The sequence below is a fragment of the Panonychus citri genome, unplaced genomic scaffold, assembly GCF_014898815.1.
Source record: "Panonychus citri isolate SS breed McGregor unplaced genomic scaffold, ASM1489881v1 Contig00141, whole genome shotgun sequence".
Taxonomy (NCBI): domain Eukaryota; kingdom Metazoa; phylum Arthropoda; class Arachnida; order Trombidiformes; family Tetranychidae; genus Panonychus; species Panonychus citri.
Window position 1 is genome coordinate 4,126,153 of NW_026515546.1, and position 13,289 is coordinate 4,139,441.

At 31.4% G+C, this 13,289-nt stretch overlaps 2 protein-coding genes across 3 annotated transcripts; both read left to right on the forward strand.

The window, feature by feature from the left end:
- The first annotated feature begins 3,755 nt into the window (after window positions 1-3,755).
- Window positions 3,756-9,238, forward strand: LOC128395655 (uncharacterized). 2 transcript variants are annotated; one of them, XM_053356116.1, is made up of 8 exons: window positions 3,756-4,113; window positions 4,578-4,710; window positions 5,028-5,087; window positions 5,178-5,521; window positions 6,756-7,146; window positions 7,273-7,314; window positions 7,416-7,929; window positions 8,010-9,238. In XM_053356116.1, exons 1-8 carry the CDS (start codon window positions 4,102-4,104, stop codon window positions 8,623-8,625), a joined length of 2,112 nt encoding a protein of 703 aa, XP_053212091.1. In that variant the 5' UTR covers window positions 3,756-4,101; the 3' UTR covers window positions 8,626-9,238. The 2 variants fall into 2 exon arrangements, with proteins under 2 accessions (XP_053212091.1, XP_053212092.1); XM_053356117.1 differs by lacking the exon at window positions 7,273-7,314.
- Window positions 9,239-9,451: 213 nt separating this feature from the next.
- On the forward strand, window positions 9,452-13,272 carry LOC128395656 (phosphopentomutase-like). The gene is made up of 4 exons (XM_053356118.1): window positions 9,452-9,998; window positions 10,890-12,380; window positions 12,476-12,609; window positions 12,806-13,272. Exons 1-4 carry the CDS (start codon window positions 9,888-9,890, stop codon window positions 12,891-12,893), a joined length of 1,824 nt encoding a protein of 607 aa, XP_053212093.1. The 5' UTR covers window positions 9,452-9,887; the 3' UTR covers window positions 12,894-13,272.
- The last annotated feature ends 17 nt before the right edge of the window (window positions 13,273-13,289 follow it).

A 13,289-nucleotide genomic window follows, 5' to 3' on the forward strand; every position in this document is an offset into this window, starting at 1 on the left:
AGTTCAGATTGATTAAAAGTGACTTGAATATTATTATTTGAAGCTTTAATTGTTATTCAAATTAATTAATTATTTACTATCATGTTGATGTAATTAACTTGGCAAATATTAGTTTAATTTAAATATTAACAATTTAAGTTGCACTTGATTTGGTGATTAATTGATTTGCTTTTAATTTTTGACTCTAATAAATAATCAAAATAAATTAGATTGTCGTTAAAGATTAAAATTGATCATTTGATTAACTTAATTCGGGAATTAAAAAGTTGGAATGAAAAGTTTTTTTTTTCACCATAAAGTTAATTTGATTCAGTTAGAGATTCATCATGTTAATTTTAATAGAAAATAATTAAACCATGTGAATCGACCTACAGGTTGTTCAGGTCAATCAATGTGGATTTAAATTAACTAATATGATTAAATTGGGATTAAATTGTTTCAATTAATCAATTGGTAACCATTGGCTTCCGGGAAATTGTAATCATCACAATAACATTGAACAATCATTTCTTATTGTTATTGTTGTTGTTGTCGTTCATTAAACTGTTACAATTAAACTTGAATCTTGATGATTGTCCTTCAATAAATTGATTGTGATTAAGCAAATTTAAATTATAACACCAATCAATTGTTACAATTGTGATTAGTTCAACTCTACTTTTTCATTTTCCCTTTAATTTTGTAATTTTCAATTTTCAATGATATTTAACATGAGCTATTGTTGATTGTTGATTTGAATAATAAATCACAATTTAATCAGTCTCATCTTCATCAAGTTAATTGTATCGTATTTAAAGTTAATTGTTGTACTTTCCGCATTCCAATTTAATTCTGTGTCAATGTTTATACTTGTTAATTGTTTCAAACGGTTTTCGGTTTATATTTTCAATCAGCTTAATTGTGATTATCAAGAGGATCAGATTATCAAACATTTTCCTTTCATTGTTAACATATTAATACAATGATAATGATTAGTTTTAATTAAGAATTAACTTTTAATTATTTCATCGTCTATTTTAATTGTTCAATTGCCACACACAAATTGTAATACATATTATAAAACATAATACCAACATGATTAGTTAATTGTAAACATGATCATGAACTGGATTGACTTTGTATTCACATTGTGCTATTGTGAATAGTTGATCAAAAAAGTTAATTGTGATCAAATTATCTAATGAAATGTTTAATTTTCTAGGTTATATTATTGTTGTTGTTGTTGATTAAATCGTTACAATCAAATTTAATTACGTTTGAAACAATAATTATGATCAATGATAGTTAATAGTTTTGATTGGTCTTCCTTTTCATTTGATTGTTGTTGTTAATAGATTGACCTTTTTTTGATTGTAATTTAATCAATTTAACGGCAATTATCAAGTTGATCAATTAATTAGTAGTAGAAACATAATATTGATTACAATTAACGTCTCAAAAGTTGATTGTAATAATTAGTATCATTTGCTATTATTATTGGTCAATGGTTAATCCAGTTAGTCAAATAATTAAATTTCTCGATTAATTTTCTCGTCTAATTATGTGGTTTAAGTTGTTTAAATTGCTCCTTAATTTGATTGTCAAGGATTGAATCAAATTAACTATGGGAAACTACAGACAATTAATTTTGCCCTTTAATTTAGTTCACATCGTAATTAGATCAACTTTAATTGTTTCAATACCTGATAATTGATTGTTTAATCAACTGTATATTTAGATACTAGTAACTGTAATTAATGGGAAGGAAACAATTTAATAATTTATGTTTAAATTGTTAACATGGAATCAACTGATTAACCTTTGGTTGATGATGATGATTAAATTTTACAAGGTTAATCATAATCACAATTTAAATTGTGATCATCAAAAGTACTTCAAAATTTTATTGATTTGCGTGATTTTCAACTAATCAATTATTTCCTTGTTAATTATCGTAATTATTTAGATTATTTTAAATTAAAGTTGATTAACATTCAAGAGAGAGAGAGGAAAATTAAGTCTAATCCTCTCAATACAAAATCTGAACACAATTAACTCTTAATCAGTAATTTATTTACATTCAAATTTACACAATTAAGTTAATTTCTTATTAGATTAATTAATATTCATGATTTCATTACGATCAAACAAAAAAGTTAATCCAAACAAATCAAATGATTAAAATCTTAATTGTGAAATTAAATTGAGTGAAAACATGATCAATAATTACAATTTAATTATCTTAATCTTAATTTTTGAATCAATATTATGAATGCTGATGATTAGTTAATTGTTTAACTTCAACGAGATGCTCTTTAATCATTAATTTTACACCTTAACAATTAAAAATATCAAAATTAATTATTAAAGGTGAAGATGGTCAATAAGATTACAATTAGATTAATAAATTAATTGACAAACTAACAATTAGTAACAATTAAAAACACAAACCATTGGGCGAGAAGATTAAAGTTTGATTTAATCAACAGTTAATTGTATTTCCTTACAACAATCAACTACTAATCTTATTGTGATCTCAAGATTTATGATAAATAATCAATTTACAATTTGGATAAGACAATTAAATCCTGTTCTTTACCTAAATCACTAATCCAAAAATTAGCAAACAATAAATCACAATTAGAATATAAATTGTTCACAATTAACCTTGACTGATGATATTGTTTTCATTTTCAACAATAAACAACATATTTGAATAACTTTAATTGGAAACAATTTGTTAATCAAATTACTTACGACAAGGATTATGATTAAAACAATTAACCATAACCTTGACTGATTGATTTACTAATTGTCGATTGAAACAAAAAACAAGACATTTAAAACAATTGATTCCAAATCAATTTAGTATTACTTGATGAATATTGATTTACGATTAACCTTTGATGATAATTAAATCTGATATATAATCAAATGACTTAATCGTTAATTACTATTGTTAATCTGATTGTACAAACATAATCACAATTAAGACAAGAAGAAGATGAATTTAATAATCTAATCACTATTAAGAAGAAGTAAAAAAAAATCAATCAATCAATTAGATCAATAATTGTGTTGTAATAAAAAGGTAAATACAGTTGTAAGAAAAAAAAAGTGAATGGTCAAGTTGACCCTTACTATTGACCAATCAAATTATTAAGATGATCAATACAATAATCATCATATATACAATCAGGATTCTTGATGGTGATGATCATCACCATTATTATTATGATTTAATTAATTACAATTGTGGAGGTGGATGAATAATATTCATGATAATAAATAAATGATAACATAATTGTGTCTCAATCAATGCAAATTGTTATCATCATTATTAATCAATACAACAATTTAAATCAAGTTTGTCTTTAAAAAGTTTACACAATGAGAGTAAATTGAGAGTCACTTAAATACACAAAATGATGATGATGATGATGATGATAAGTGAGATGGAAAGAGAAAGAGAAAGTGAAAGGTGAAGATGATGAGGATGAGGATGGAAAAGTAAAAGTGAAAAAGGTTTGTCCAGTTAATTGGTGAATGGGAGTAGTAGTTTCAACCGAATGCACTGGATTAGATTACCGATTTACTCCTTTCTTCACTTTCTTTTCATCTTCATCCCTCCTCATCTTCATTTTTCTCTTTCTTTTCTCCCAAACTGACCACTGACCACTCTCTTCTCTCTCTCTCTCTCTTCCTCTCTCTTTTGTTGTCTTACTTTCACCGATTTTCGAGCAAAGTTTTTCCAATATAAAAGGAACCACAAACTGACCATTGATCATCAGTCTCATTGATCACATCTTCCAGTTAACTTGATCATATTTTCATCAATTATTCAACAATTAACGTTATCATTAGAGTAACGGGTTATCTCATCAATTAATTGTTCAATTACTTTTCTATTCTTCTCTCTATATCTTGCAACGAACAAGATCAAAAAAGTTTCTTCTTTCGTTAGAACTTTTTTAAGAAGAAAAAACTTTTTCTGTGTTCCCATAACTTTCGACAATTTTTTTCAACCTTTCAACGTTTCCTTTGAAATCTCAAATAAAATTGAGTTATAATCAATAGGATCTCAAATAATTTAGTAATTACAATTATCTTATCATCATCATCATGATTTTCAAGGTAAGTTTATTATATAAGTTTCTAATCACAATTAACTCAATGATTAGTTTTCCAACTCCTCTGATTGACAATTGAGTTTAAAAATAGATTCGTATCACGAAATGATATTAATCATTAATCGTAGTTAATCATATTTGTTATTTTCATCAATCAAATTTAAATATCCACTTACTAAATTTAGTCGTAGGTTAGTTGATGATGATAATAATAACAATCAAATTAAGATACAAAACAATCAGTAATCATAGGTTATCACAATATCAGTTGATTAAACTAATAATTGACCTTTACCATTGAAAGGTGATTGTTAACTTGTCCAATTAATTGTTATACTAATCATTAAATGAGTTGCCTTAATAGTAAATATATTATTTCATTGACAAGACATTTAATTATCTTAATATTTCATATATTTATAAATAAGAAAATAATAATAATGATGATGTTTTTTTGTTTCTTTTTAGTATTTGTTACTTTTATCATCCGTGGCTTTGGTGACCATTGGTCAATACCAAGCTGAACCCGCTTATATGAAGACTGCAAGCTCAGAATACTCTGATCAAGAGGCTGGTTTTGAAGCTGATGACGATTCCTATGGTAAGTTGTATTCATCTTCAGCCAACTTATCCCGAATCTCAACCTCATGGTGGAATAAAAAATTGGCGTCATTATTTGGCCGTATTTCCGTTTCCACCTCAACTGATCCCCTACAGGCTAGCAACATAACGGAAGATTAGACATTTAGATTTTGATGAAATCTTTACCTCTCTTTCTCTCTCTCTTTCTTTATATTGACCACTGGTCAATGGTTTTTCTTATTACTTCCCCTACTGATCCTAATTCAACAATAAATTGTTCATTCAAAGCATAATAATGGACTCACTTTCTCTCTCTTTCTGTTTTTAATTTTTCAGGCGGAGGTAAAAGTGGAGGCTCAAGTAATGGATTAAGCTATGGTACCAAAGGAGGTTCAGGTTGGTTATTGTTGATAAAAATAATTCTGATCAATGATTATCTTATTATTTTATTAATTCTCAACTTTTTCTTGTCCATTTATCTTTCAGGAGGCTCAGGAATGGGAAAGATGAGCATGGGCGCTGGTAAAGCATCTTATGGCTCTGGAATGGGCTCCGGAATGGGCTCAATGGGCTCAATGGGTGGAGGTTATGGCGGTATGAGCTCAGGTATGGGCTCTGGTATGGGATCCATGGGCGGTGGATACGGTGGTAGTATGAACGGTGGTATGACTGGTGGATCCTCGAGTGGATATGGAATGGGATCTGGAATGAGCTCTGGAATGGGTTCAATGGGTGCTGGTTATGGACAACAACAACAACAAACTTCCGGTGGATACGGAGGTGGCATGAATGGAGGAAGTGACGGTTATGGTGCTGGTGAACAACAACATGTAAGTCACGAAAATTATCACCTTCCGATAGACACCTGATGATGTTGATTATCAGTAATCATCAGAAACAGTTAATCCAATGATATGATTAAAAAAACAATAATCTTTTGTTCAGATGAGGAGATGATGAAGATAATGAAGATAATGATGAAAATGATGATTACAATAAGTGCAAGTAAGTGATTGATTAAATAGGCCAATAGTAGTTAGTAATAGTAAAGTATATTCATGATTTAAATTGTTACCAACAACCGAGTCACTGTTTGATAGTTTTCATCAGAATCAGCTTGAGATCAATTTATTGAAATGATTTAACAACAACAAACATTAATTGTTAACACATTAGACTTTTAATCATTTGTAATAATCTTGATCAACAACAATCAGTTAGATTAGATAATCAATAACAATAACAAGCCTCATATATTAATGATCATGATCAACTCATAATTACTTTGATATTTTGATCAATTGTTCAATTAATTTAAATATATACACTCAATTAAGGTAAACTGATTGTAAAGATTAGTAAATGAACCAAATAATCAAAAATAACAACAAGTTAATCAGCCTCAGGGATTTAAATTACACTTCAATTTGATTATTAAGTGTGATGATTAACTATATATACATGATTTAATTCATGTATTTACCTGATTAAAAAACTTATAATGAGAGAGTTAAATATTAGATGAATTTAATTCAGTTTCATTTGGATGAAAATTTTTTTTTTAGTTAATCGTAATTAATGTTGATCATCAGGTAGGGAAAAAAAAGTATTAATTGAGTGGAAATTAAAGTTTAATTTAGTTGATTGATTAAAATGTTGATTAATAAAGTTTTTCGAGACTTTAATTATTATTATTATAGTGAAAATCATATGAGAGTTAATCATTTCCGTCAGATTAATTTACTAATCATGAATCTCTAGTCTAATCTTTCCCTGTGATCGATTGTTGAACAATTTAAAAGATTAAAACAATCAAGATCTAATTGTTTAATTTTCTCATGATTATTAAGTTAAAGTTGATATTATTACAATTAAATGAAGATTGAAAGTTGTAAGATTAATTGGAAACAAATGATCTAAATAATTAGAAGAAGAAATTAACTTGGATAAAAGTGATAATCAAATTAATCACGAAAATAAGTGATTGGGGTCATCAGATTGATGAACATCTATTATATTGGATAATTTGATCTGACGATTTGTTAATTGTTTCGATTTGTTTAGCCTCCTCGTCCTTACCAATTCGATTACAAGATCGATGATGGTTATGGTAATGGTCACTATCAAAATGAAGAAGGTGATGTTTATGGTAATAAGAAAGGTAATTATGGTTACATGGACGCTTATGGTGTTTATCGACACGTTGAATATACCGCTGGCGAAGATGGTTTCAAGGCTGTTGTTAAGACCAACGAACCTGGAACTGATAATAAGGATCCAGCCGATGTTATGATTATGGCTGAGAAACCACCGGCAATGACCAATCCTGGTTCTAAATCTTCAGGAAGTGGTTACGGTTCAGGAGGAGGATCAGGCAGTGGATCAGATTATGGCTCAGGTTCAGGGGGATCTGATTATCAATCACAAGAACAATCAACCGGTGGATCAGGTTATGGTGAGAATTGTTTTCTTTTCCTTGTTTTTAGTTTCTCTCGATAATTTAGATTAGAGGAAAATGTTTAGCTTCTCATTGATTTAGTTGATTGTTGAGTAACAATAATTTTCGATTGTTAATGATTAGACCCTTCAGCAGCGAAACCTTATTTAGGAACTTCTGAATATGGTGGGTAAAAGTTTCTATTTTTTATCTTCATCGTTGAACTTTTTTTTTCAACTCATATGGTGAAAGATTTTCTGATAATTGTGATTATTATTATTCTTCAGGTTCAGGTTCAGGATCTGGCTCTGGATACGGTGGCATGAGCGGAATGGGAGGTATGAAGATGAACGGTATGTCCGGAATGGGTGGTATGCCAATGGGAGGTATGAGCGGTATGTCCATGGGTGGAATGAGCGGAACTAAAGGAGGTTCATCATATGGTTCATCTCCAATGTCCATGTCAATGTCCATGGCTCCTGCTTATTCAGCTTCATCTCCAGTCGCCTCAAGTGGAACCAAAGGCGGTTCAGGATCACGAGGAGGTTCATCAGGATATCGATCACCAATGATGACCATGAAATCACCAATGAGTTCAATGGGAGGCTCAATGTCCGGTGGTTATGGAATGTCCGGCGGTTCCATGGGAATGGGAATGGGCGGAGGTTATTCCAGCGGAGGCTCAGGAGGTCGAATGGTCCCTTCATCACCCGCTAACGCATACAAGTCAATGGGAATGGGAGGTATGAGCGGCGGTATGAACGGTGGAATGGGAATGGGCATGGGTGGTTATCGAATGGGGTAAGAATCGCAAAAGAAAAACAATCGTCAAGAAGATAAAAGTTTCTCAAAATCAAATAATTAATTTTCTTTTCCTTTAGCGGTGGTAAATCATCACCAATGGGTCAATACAAAATGAACGGTGGTTCAATGGGCGGCTCAATGGGCGGTAGTTATGGTTCAATGGGCGGCGGTTCAATGCCCATGCAAATGCAAATGAACGGTATGGGAATGGGTAAAGGTAAATCAATGGGAGGATCAATGGGCGGCTCAATGTCCGGCGGTTATGGCTCCATGGGAATGGGAATGGGCGGTGGTATGCCCATGCAAATGAAAACCGGTGGTGCTGGAAGCATGTATGGTGGTGGCGCTGGACGCCCAATGATGATGTCCTCAGGCGGTGGATATGGAGGTTCCGGAGGTCGAGACATGACCCAACAGAAACAAATGAGTGGCGGCTCATCAGCTGGTGGCTATGGAATGTCCGGCGGATCAGGAATGTCAATGGCCGATCAACAACAAATGACCGGCTATGGGTCATCAGTTGTGACACTTCGAGTCCCAGTCGCTGCTGCATCAACATCATCAGCTTCATCCACCCTCCCCAAATCACCTAAATCATCATCATCTTCATCCAAAGCTCCATCATCAGTCTCACCCTCAGCAAAACCCTCATCAGCAATTAAATCAACAATTAAACCAACCAAACGTTACTAGGCCAACAAATACTCACAACCAACACTCAACTGAATTAAGAAGCCAATTTTTTTTTAATTCAATCTCAATCCTTGGTGCTAATCTAATCAACCTTTAAATCTTGATGGTGATAAATGATACAAATGAACAACAATTAACAACAATCAATCAGTTGATTAACCCTTGATTCCCATCCCTTAGTTTTTTTATTTACCGTTTCCCTTTCAACTTGATTAGTTAATTGTTGACTATCGTTGACCATCATCTCGATTAATATCGTTGATATTGATTAATTTTTTTCAACTATTTTGTTAATCATTTAATTATATTGTTCCAAACAATCAGCAAGGCAAATCAACTACTTAAAAATATTCTGAATCACTCATTTTCTTAAATTATTAATTAACTAAACTCTCTTGTTCCTTAATCAATTTCTTGATTACAATCAAGAAACAAAGCATTGCAAATGAAAAAAAAAGAACCAAAAAAAAAATAATAATAACAACAATCAATAAAACAGTATTGATTATAATCAACAATCAATTCTAAATCAACTGTAATCATAATGGAAACACAATTGTGATCAATTTATACAAATAAAGAAAAAAAATTTACTCTATTTTTCCAACATAAATGAAAATCTATACAATTTTTACTCAACACATTCTACTAATTATAATTGACACAATTTGGAAAAATTAATTCCCAATTAAAAAGTTAATTACAATTAGAGAAAATCGAAAATGGAAAAACGAAAACACTGCCATCTAGTGTTGGTGATTAAAGAATAAAACTCAAAATATAAAAGCAAAGAAAATGAATTATCTTTGTTTCATTTATTAATATCTTCGAGTTGAACTGTTCATTGATAATCTTTCTTGTTTTTATTTCTCTTCCTCTCTCATCTTCTTCTCATCCTTAATTATCTTCCTCCCTCACATATTCCATTTATTAGCTGATTACAATGATTCTTTTCTCATCTTCCATTGATAAGACAAACCTAATCTCTCTCTCTCTCTCTCTCTCTCATTTCTCAGTGATTCTATTGGAATTATTTATTCTTATTCTCTACCTTAACATCATCATCATCATCATTGTCTCTTCTCATCATAATTAAATCTCCTTCACAACAATTAATAACAACCACTCACCTTAAAAGCTAAATTGTTTTTCCTCACTTTTAGTGCTTTGTGATTTTTACACCTTTCCCAATATTATTATTATTTTTCCCTCTCTTTTACCACAATTAATTCAATTTTTAATTAGCAGGTTAATCAATCACCATGTCCAAGCCAATTTTGTCGAAAACCAAATCACTTTTATCGGATAATTCAAATCTAAGTGGTGATCCTAAACTTGACAAAGTGATAATTGATTATCTTTCTTGGGATCAGGTGAGAGATTTTGTTTACCTTTTTTTTTCAATTCTGATTAACGGTTAATTTAAATGTTCACTTTCAAGAAGAATCAAAATCTTAACCATTTCATCATTTAACATTCAATTATTAACAACTCATCAATCTAATTAACTGTCATCTTGATCATCTTGATCATCTTACTACTCAAACAATTAATCACAAAGATAAATTTATTATCTTTGTTTACAATTTCATCCTTACATTTTATACTCTCCCATTGATACAATAGTATCAATCTTATTGATTAAAATCAAAGATTGAGACTTAATCATCATTCATCTATTGATATGATTTCCCTTTAATTGTTTCCCTTTCCTTAATTAATTTAATACATTTCTATCATTTCATTCATCTTAATCATATTGTTTGAAAATTTTAATTTGATTCACTTTCCCAATGGACTTTTTTTTGTATTTACTGATCACTTAATTGGATTAGCTATTTATGTATTATTATTTTAATCAAATTAATTGCTCATCATCAAGATCGTATTAACCTTAACAATTTACTAATATTAAATTGAGATGATATATTCTAATGTTGGTGATTTACTAATCATCTTAAATCACTTATCTCTATTTACCTGTAATCCTTAATCACGCAATTTCAATGTCACCATGATACTGATTAGTTAGTATATTTTTTTTTATATCTATTAATAATTACGATTTTCTTTGACATTATGATAATCAAATTATCTGAAAGTTAAATCAACCTTATTATTATCACGGTGTATTTTATTATGATTAAAAGCAACTAATTACAACCATTATAATTTAGGGGAAATGATGATGATGATAATTGTTCATTATTATTATCATGTAATTTACTAATGATAATTTTTGATTGTTGATTTCGCACCCTTAGTACCCAGAGACTCTTGATTTTGTCAAAAAGTTGGTCAGTCAAAAGGATTGGTCCGAATTGCGTGAAATTTTGGGCTCAAGATTGCACTTTGGTACGGCCGGAATTCGAGGTAAAATGGGCCCGGGATTTTCACGATTAAATGACCTGGTTATCATTCAAACCTCTCAAGGTGTGGCCAAATATTTGATTGAATACGATGATAAGGTAACCGAAAAGGGAATCGTCATTGGATATGATGGTCGATACAATTCAAAGCGATTCGCTGAACGGGTTGCGGTCGCATTTCTTTCACGTAACATTCCCGTTTACCTTTTCTCCGATCTGGTTCCAACACCTTTTATCCCGTTTAGTGTTAAGGTTTTGGGCTGTTCAGGGGGTATAATGATCACCGCTTCTCATAATCCCAAGAACGATAATGGTTACAAGTTGTACTTTGGTAATGGTGCACAAATTGTTTCACCTCACGATAAGGGTATTCAGGAAGCGATTATGAGTCACCTTGAACCATGGGAAGGAGCCTGGAAGCGAGATAAATTATCCCTGACGATTGATAAACTGGCCGAGATTGAGACACTTTTCTACGATGAGGTTCGTAAAAGGATTTGCGATCGATCTCTCATCGAATCATCTGATTTGGGAATAACTTATACCGCCATGCACGGAGTTTCCCATAAGTATATGACCTGTTTATTGAAGTTGGTTGGGTTTAAACAGATTCACCCGGTAGCTGAACAATCAGCTCCTGATCCAGAATTTCCAACGGTTCCTTTTCCCAATCCTGAGGAAAAGGGTGCACTTGATTTATCAATTAAATCAGCTGATGCCTCGGGATCAACGCTGATTCTTGCAAACGATCCGGATGCCGATAGATGTGCCGCCGCCGAGAAACAGCCTAACGGTAAATGGAAAATATTTACCGGCAATGAATTAGGTCAACTATTGGGAGCCTGGTTATGGGCTGAACATTGTCGCAAGGATACAACGACTTTAGCTAAAAATGTTTACATGATCGGCTCAGCGGTTTCGTCAAAGTTTTTGGACACCATGGCAAAGGTTGAAGGTTTTAATTTTATCGAAACGTTAACTGGATTCAAATGGATGGGAAACAAAGCCGATGAATTGATCAAAGAAGGGAAAAAGGTTCTACTTGCTTTCGAAGAGGCAATTGGTTATATGTGTGGAACTCATATTCTGGACAAAGATGGAATCACCGCTTCCGCCGAAGTCGCTCAAATGGCCGCTTGGTATAAGAAAAACACTGGACGAACCTTAGCTCAACAATTGGATTATCTTTACGATAAATACGGAATCCATTGTAGTAATAATGGTTACTTTTTCTCATCTGATCAAGAGTTAATTAAATCAATATTTAATCGTCTCGCTAATTGGAATGGATCTCACACTTATCCAGCTTCACTTGGACAATATAAAATTGTTCGAATTCGTGATCTTAATCGAGGTTATGATACAAGCGAAAGCGATAAACGAGCAGTAAGTAAACTGTTAATTTCCTTACTAAATGTTTGTTAACCTTAATTGAATCAATTCTAATTTCTAATTATCCTTAATTGGAAAATCATTCTCAGCGTTTACCATCAGATTCATCTAGTTTCATGTTAACCTTTTACTTTTCCAATGGCGCTTGGTTGACAATACGAACCAGTGGAACAGAGCCAAAGGTCAAATACTATTCTGAAATGTGTGCACCATCAGAAATTAAGTAAGTAATTGCAGTTCACCTTTTCGCTAATTGTTAACGTGCTGGTAATCAAATTGTAGCTGAAAAAAAAGATTAACCAGTTTGTCTGTTTCTCCATAATTACAATTAACATTCATCTTTGATTTAAACTCTTTTTTACGTTCGCAAGGATCAATAATTTTACTTTTCTCCTGCTACTTTTTTCTTCTCCCCATAGAGATCGAAGTAAGGTCGAAAAAGAACTGTCCCAAATAATCGAGCTCATGACGAAACAATGGTTACCGGAATTGTCTTCTTCTTCTTAATCCTAATCCTTCATCTTGTCGATCATTCCACTAGTTATCATCTCGCAACCATAAAGAAGAAAAAACTTTCTAAATTCCAATCAACATCATTGAGAATCAAGTGGAAAATTAACTAATTAACCAATGATGTGCTCTTAAGTTTCCAACGCTTTGCCTTTTCAGGTTATTCCAAATATATTCCTACCTTTAAGTTGATTCCGTTGATCACTAATTTTTAATAATTCAGTTTCTAAGCAGGACAATCTAATCGTTGATGCTTCAAAATCAGGGATTCAATTGAACATTGATCAATCTAAACTAATTATTCTGACTCTTTATAAATTGTTTCCGTTTGTTAAACTTGAATAAAAATTCATCAAATGCAAATTTATAAATCTAATTTGGTGTTTCCATTAA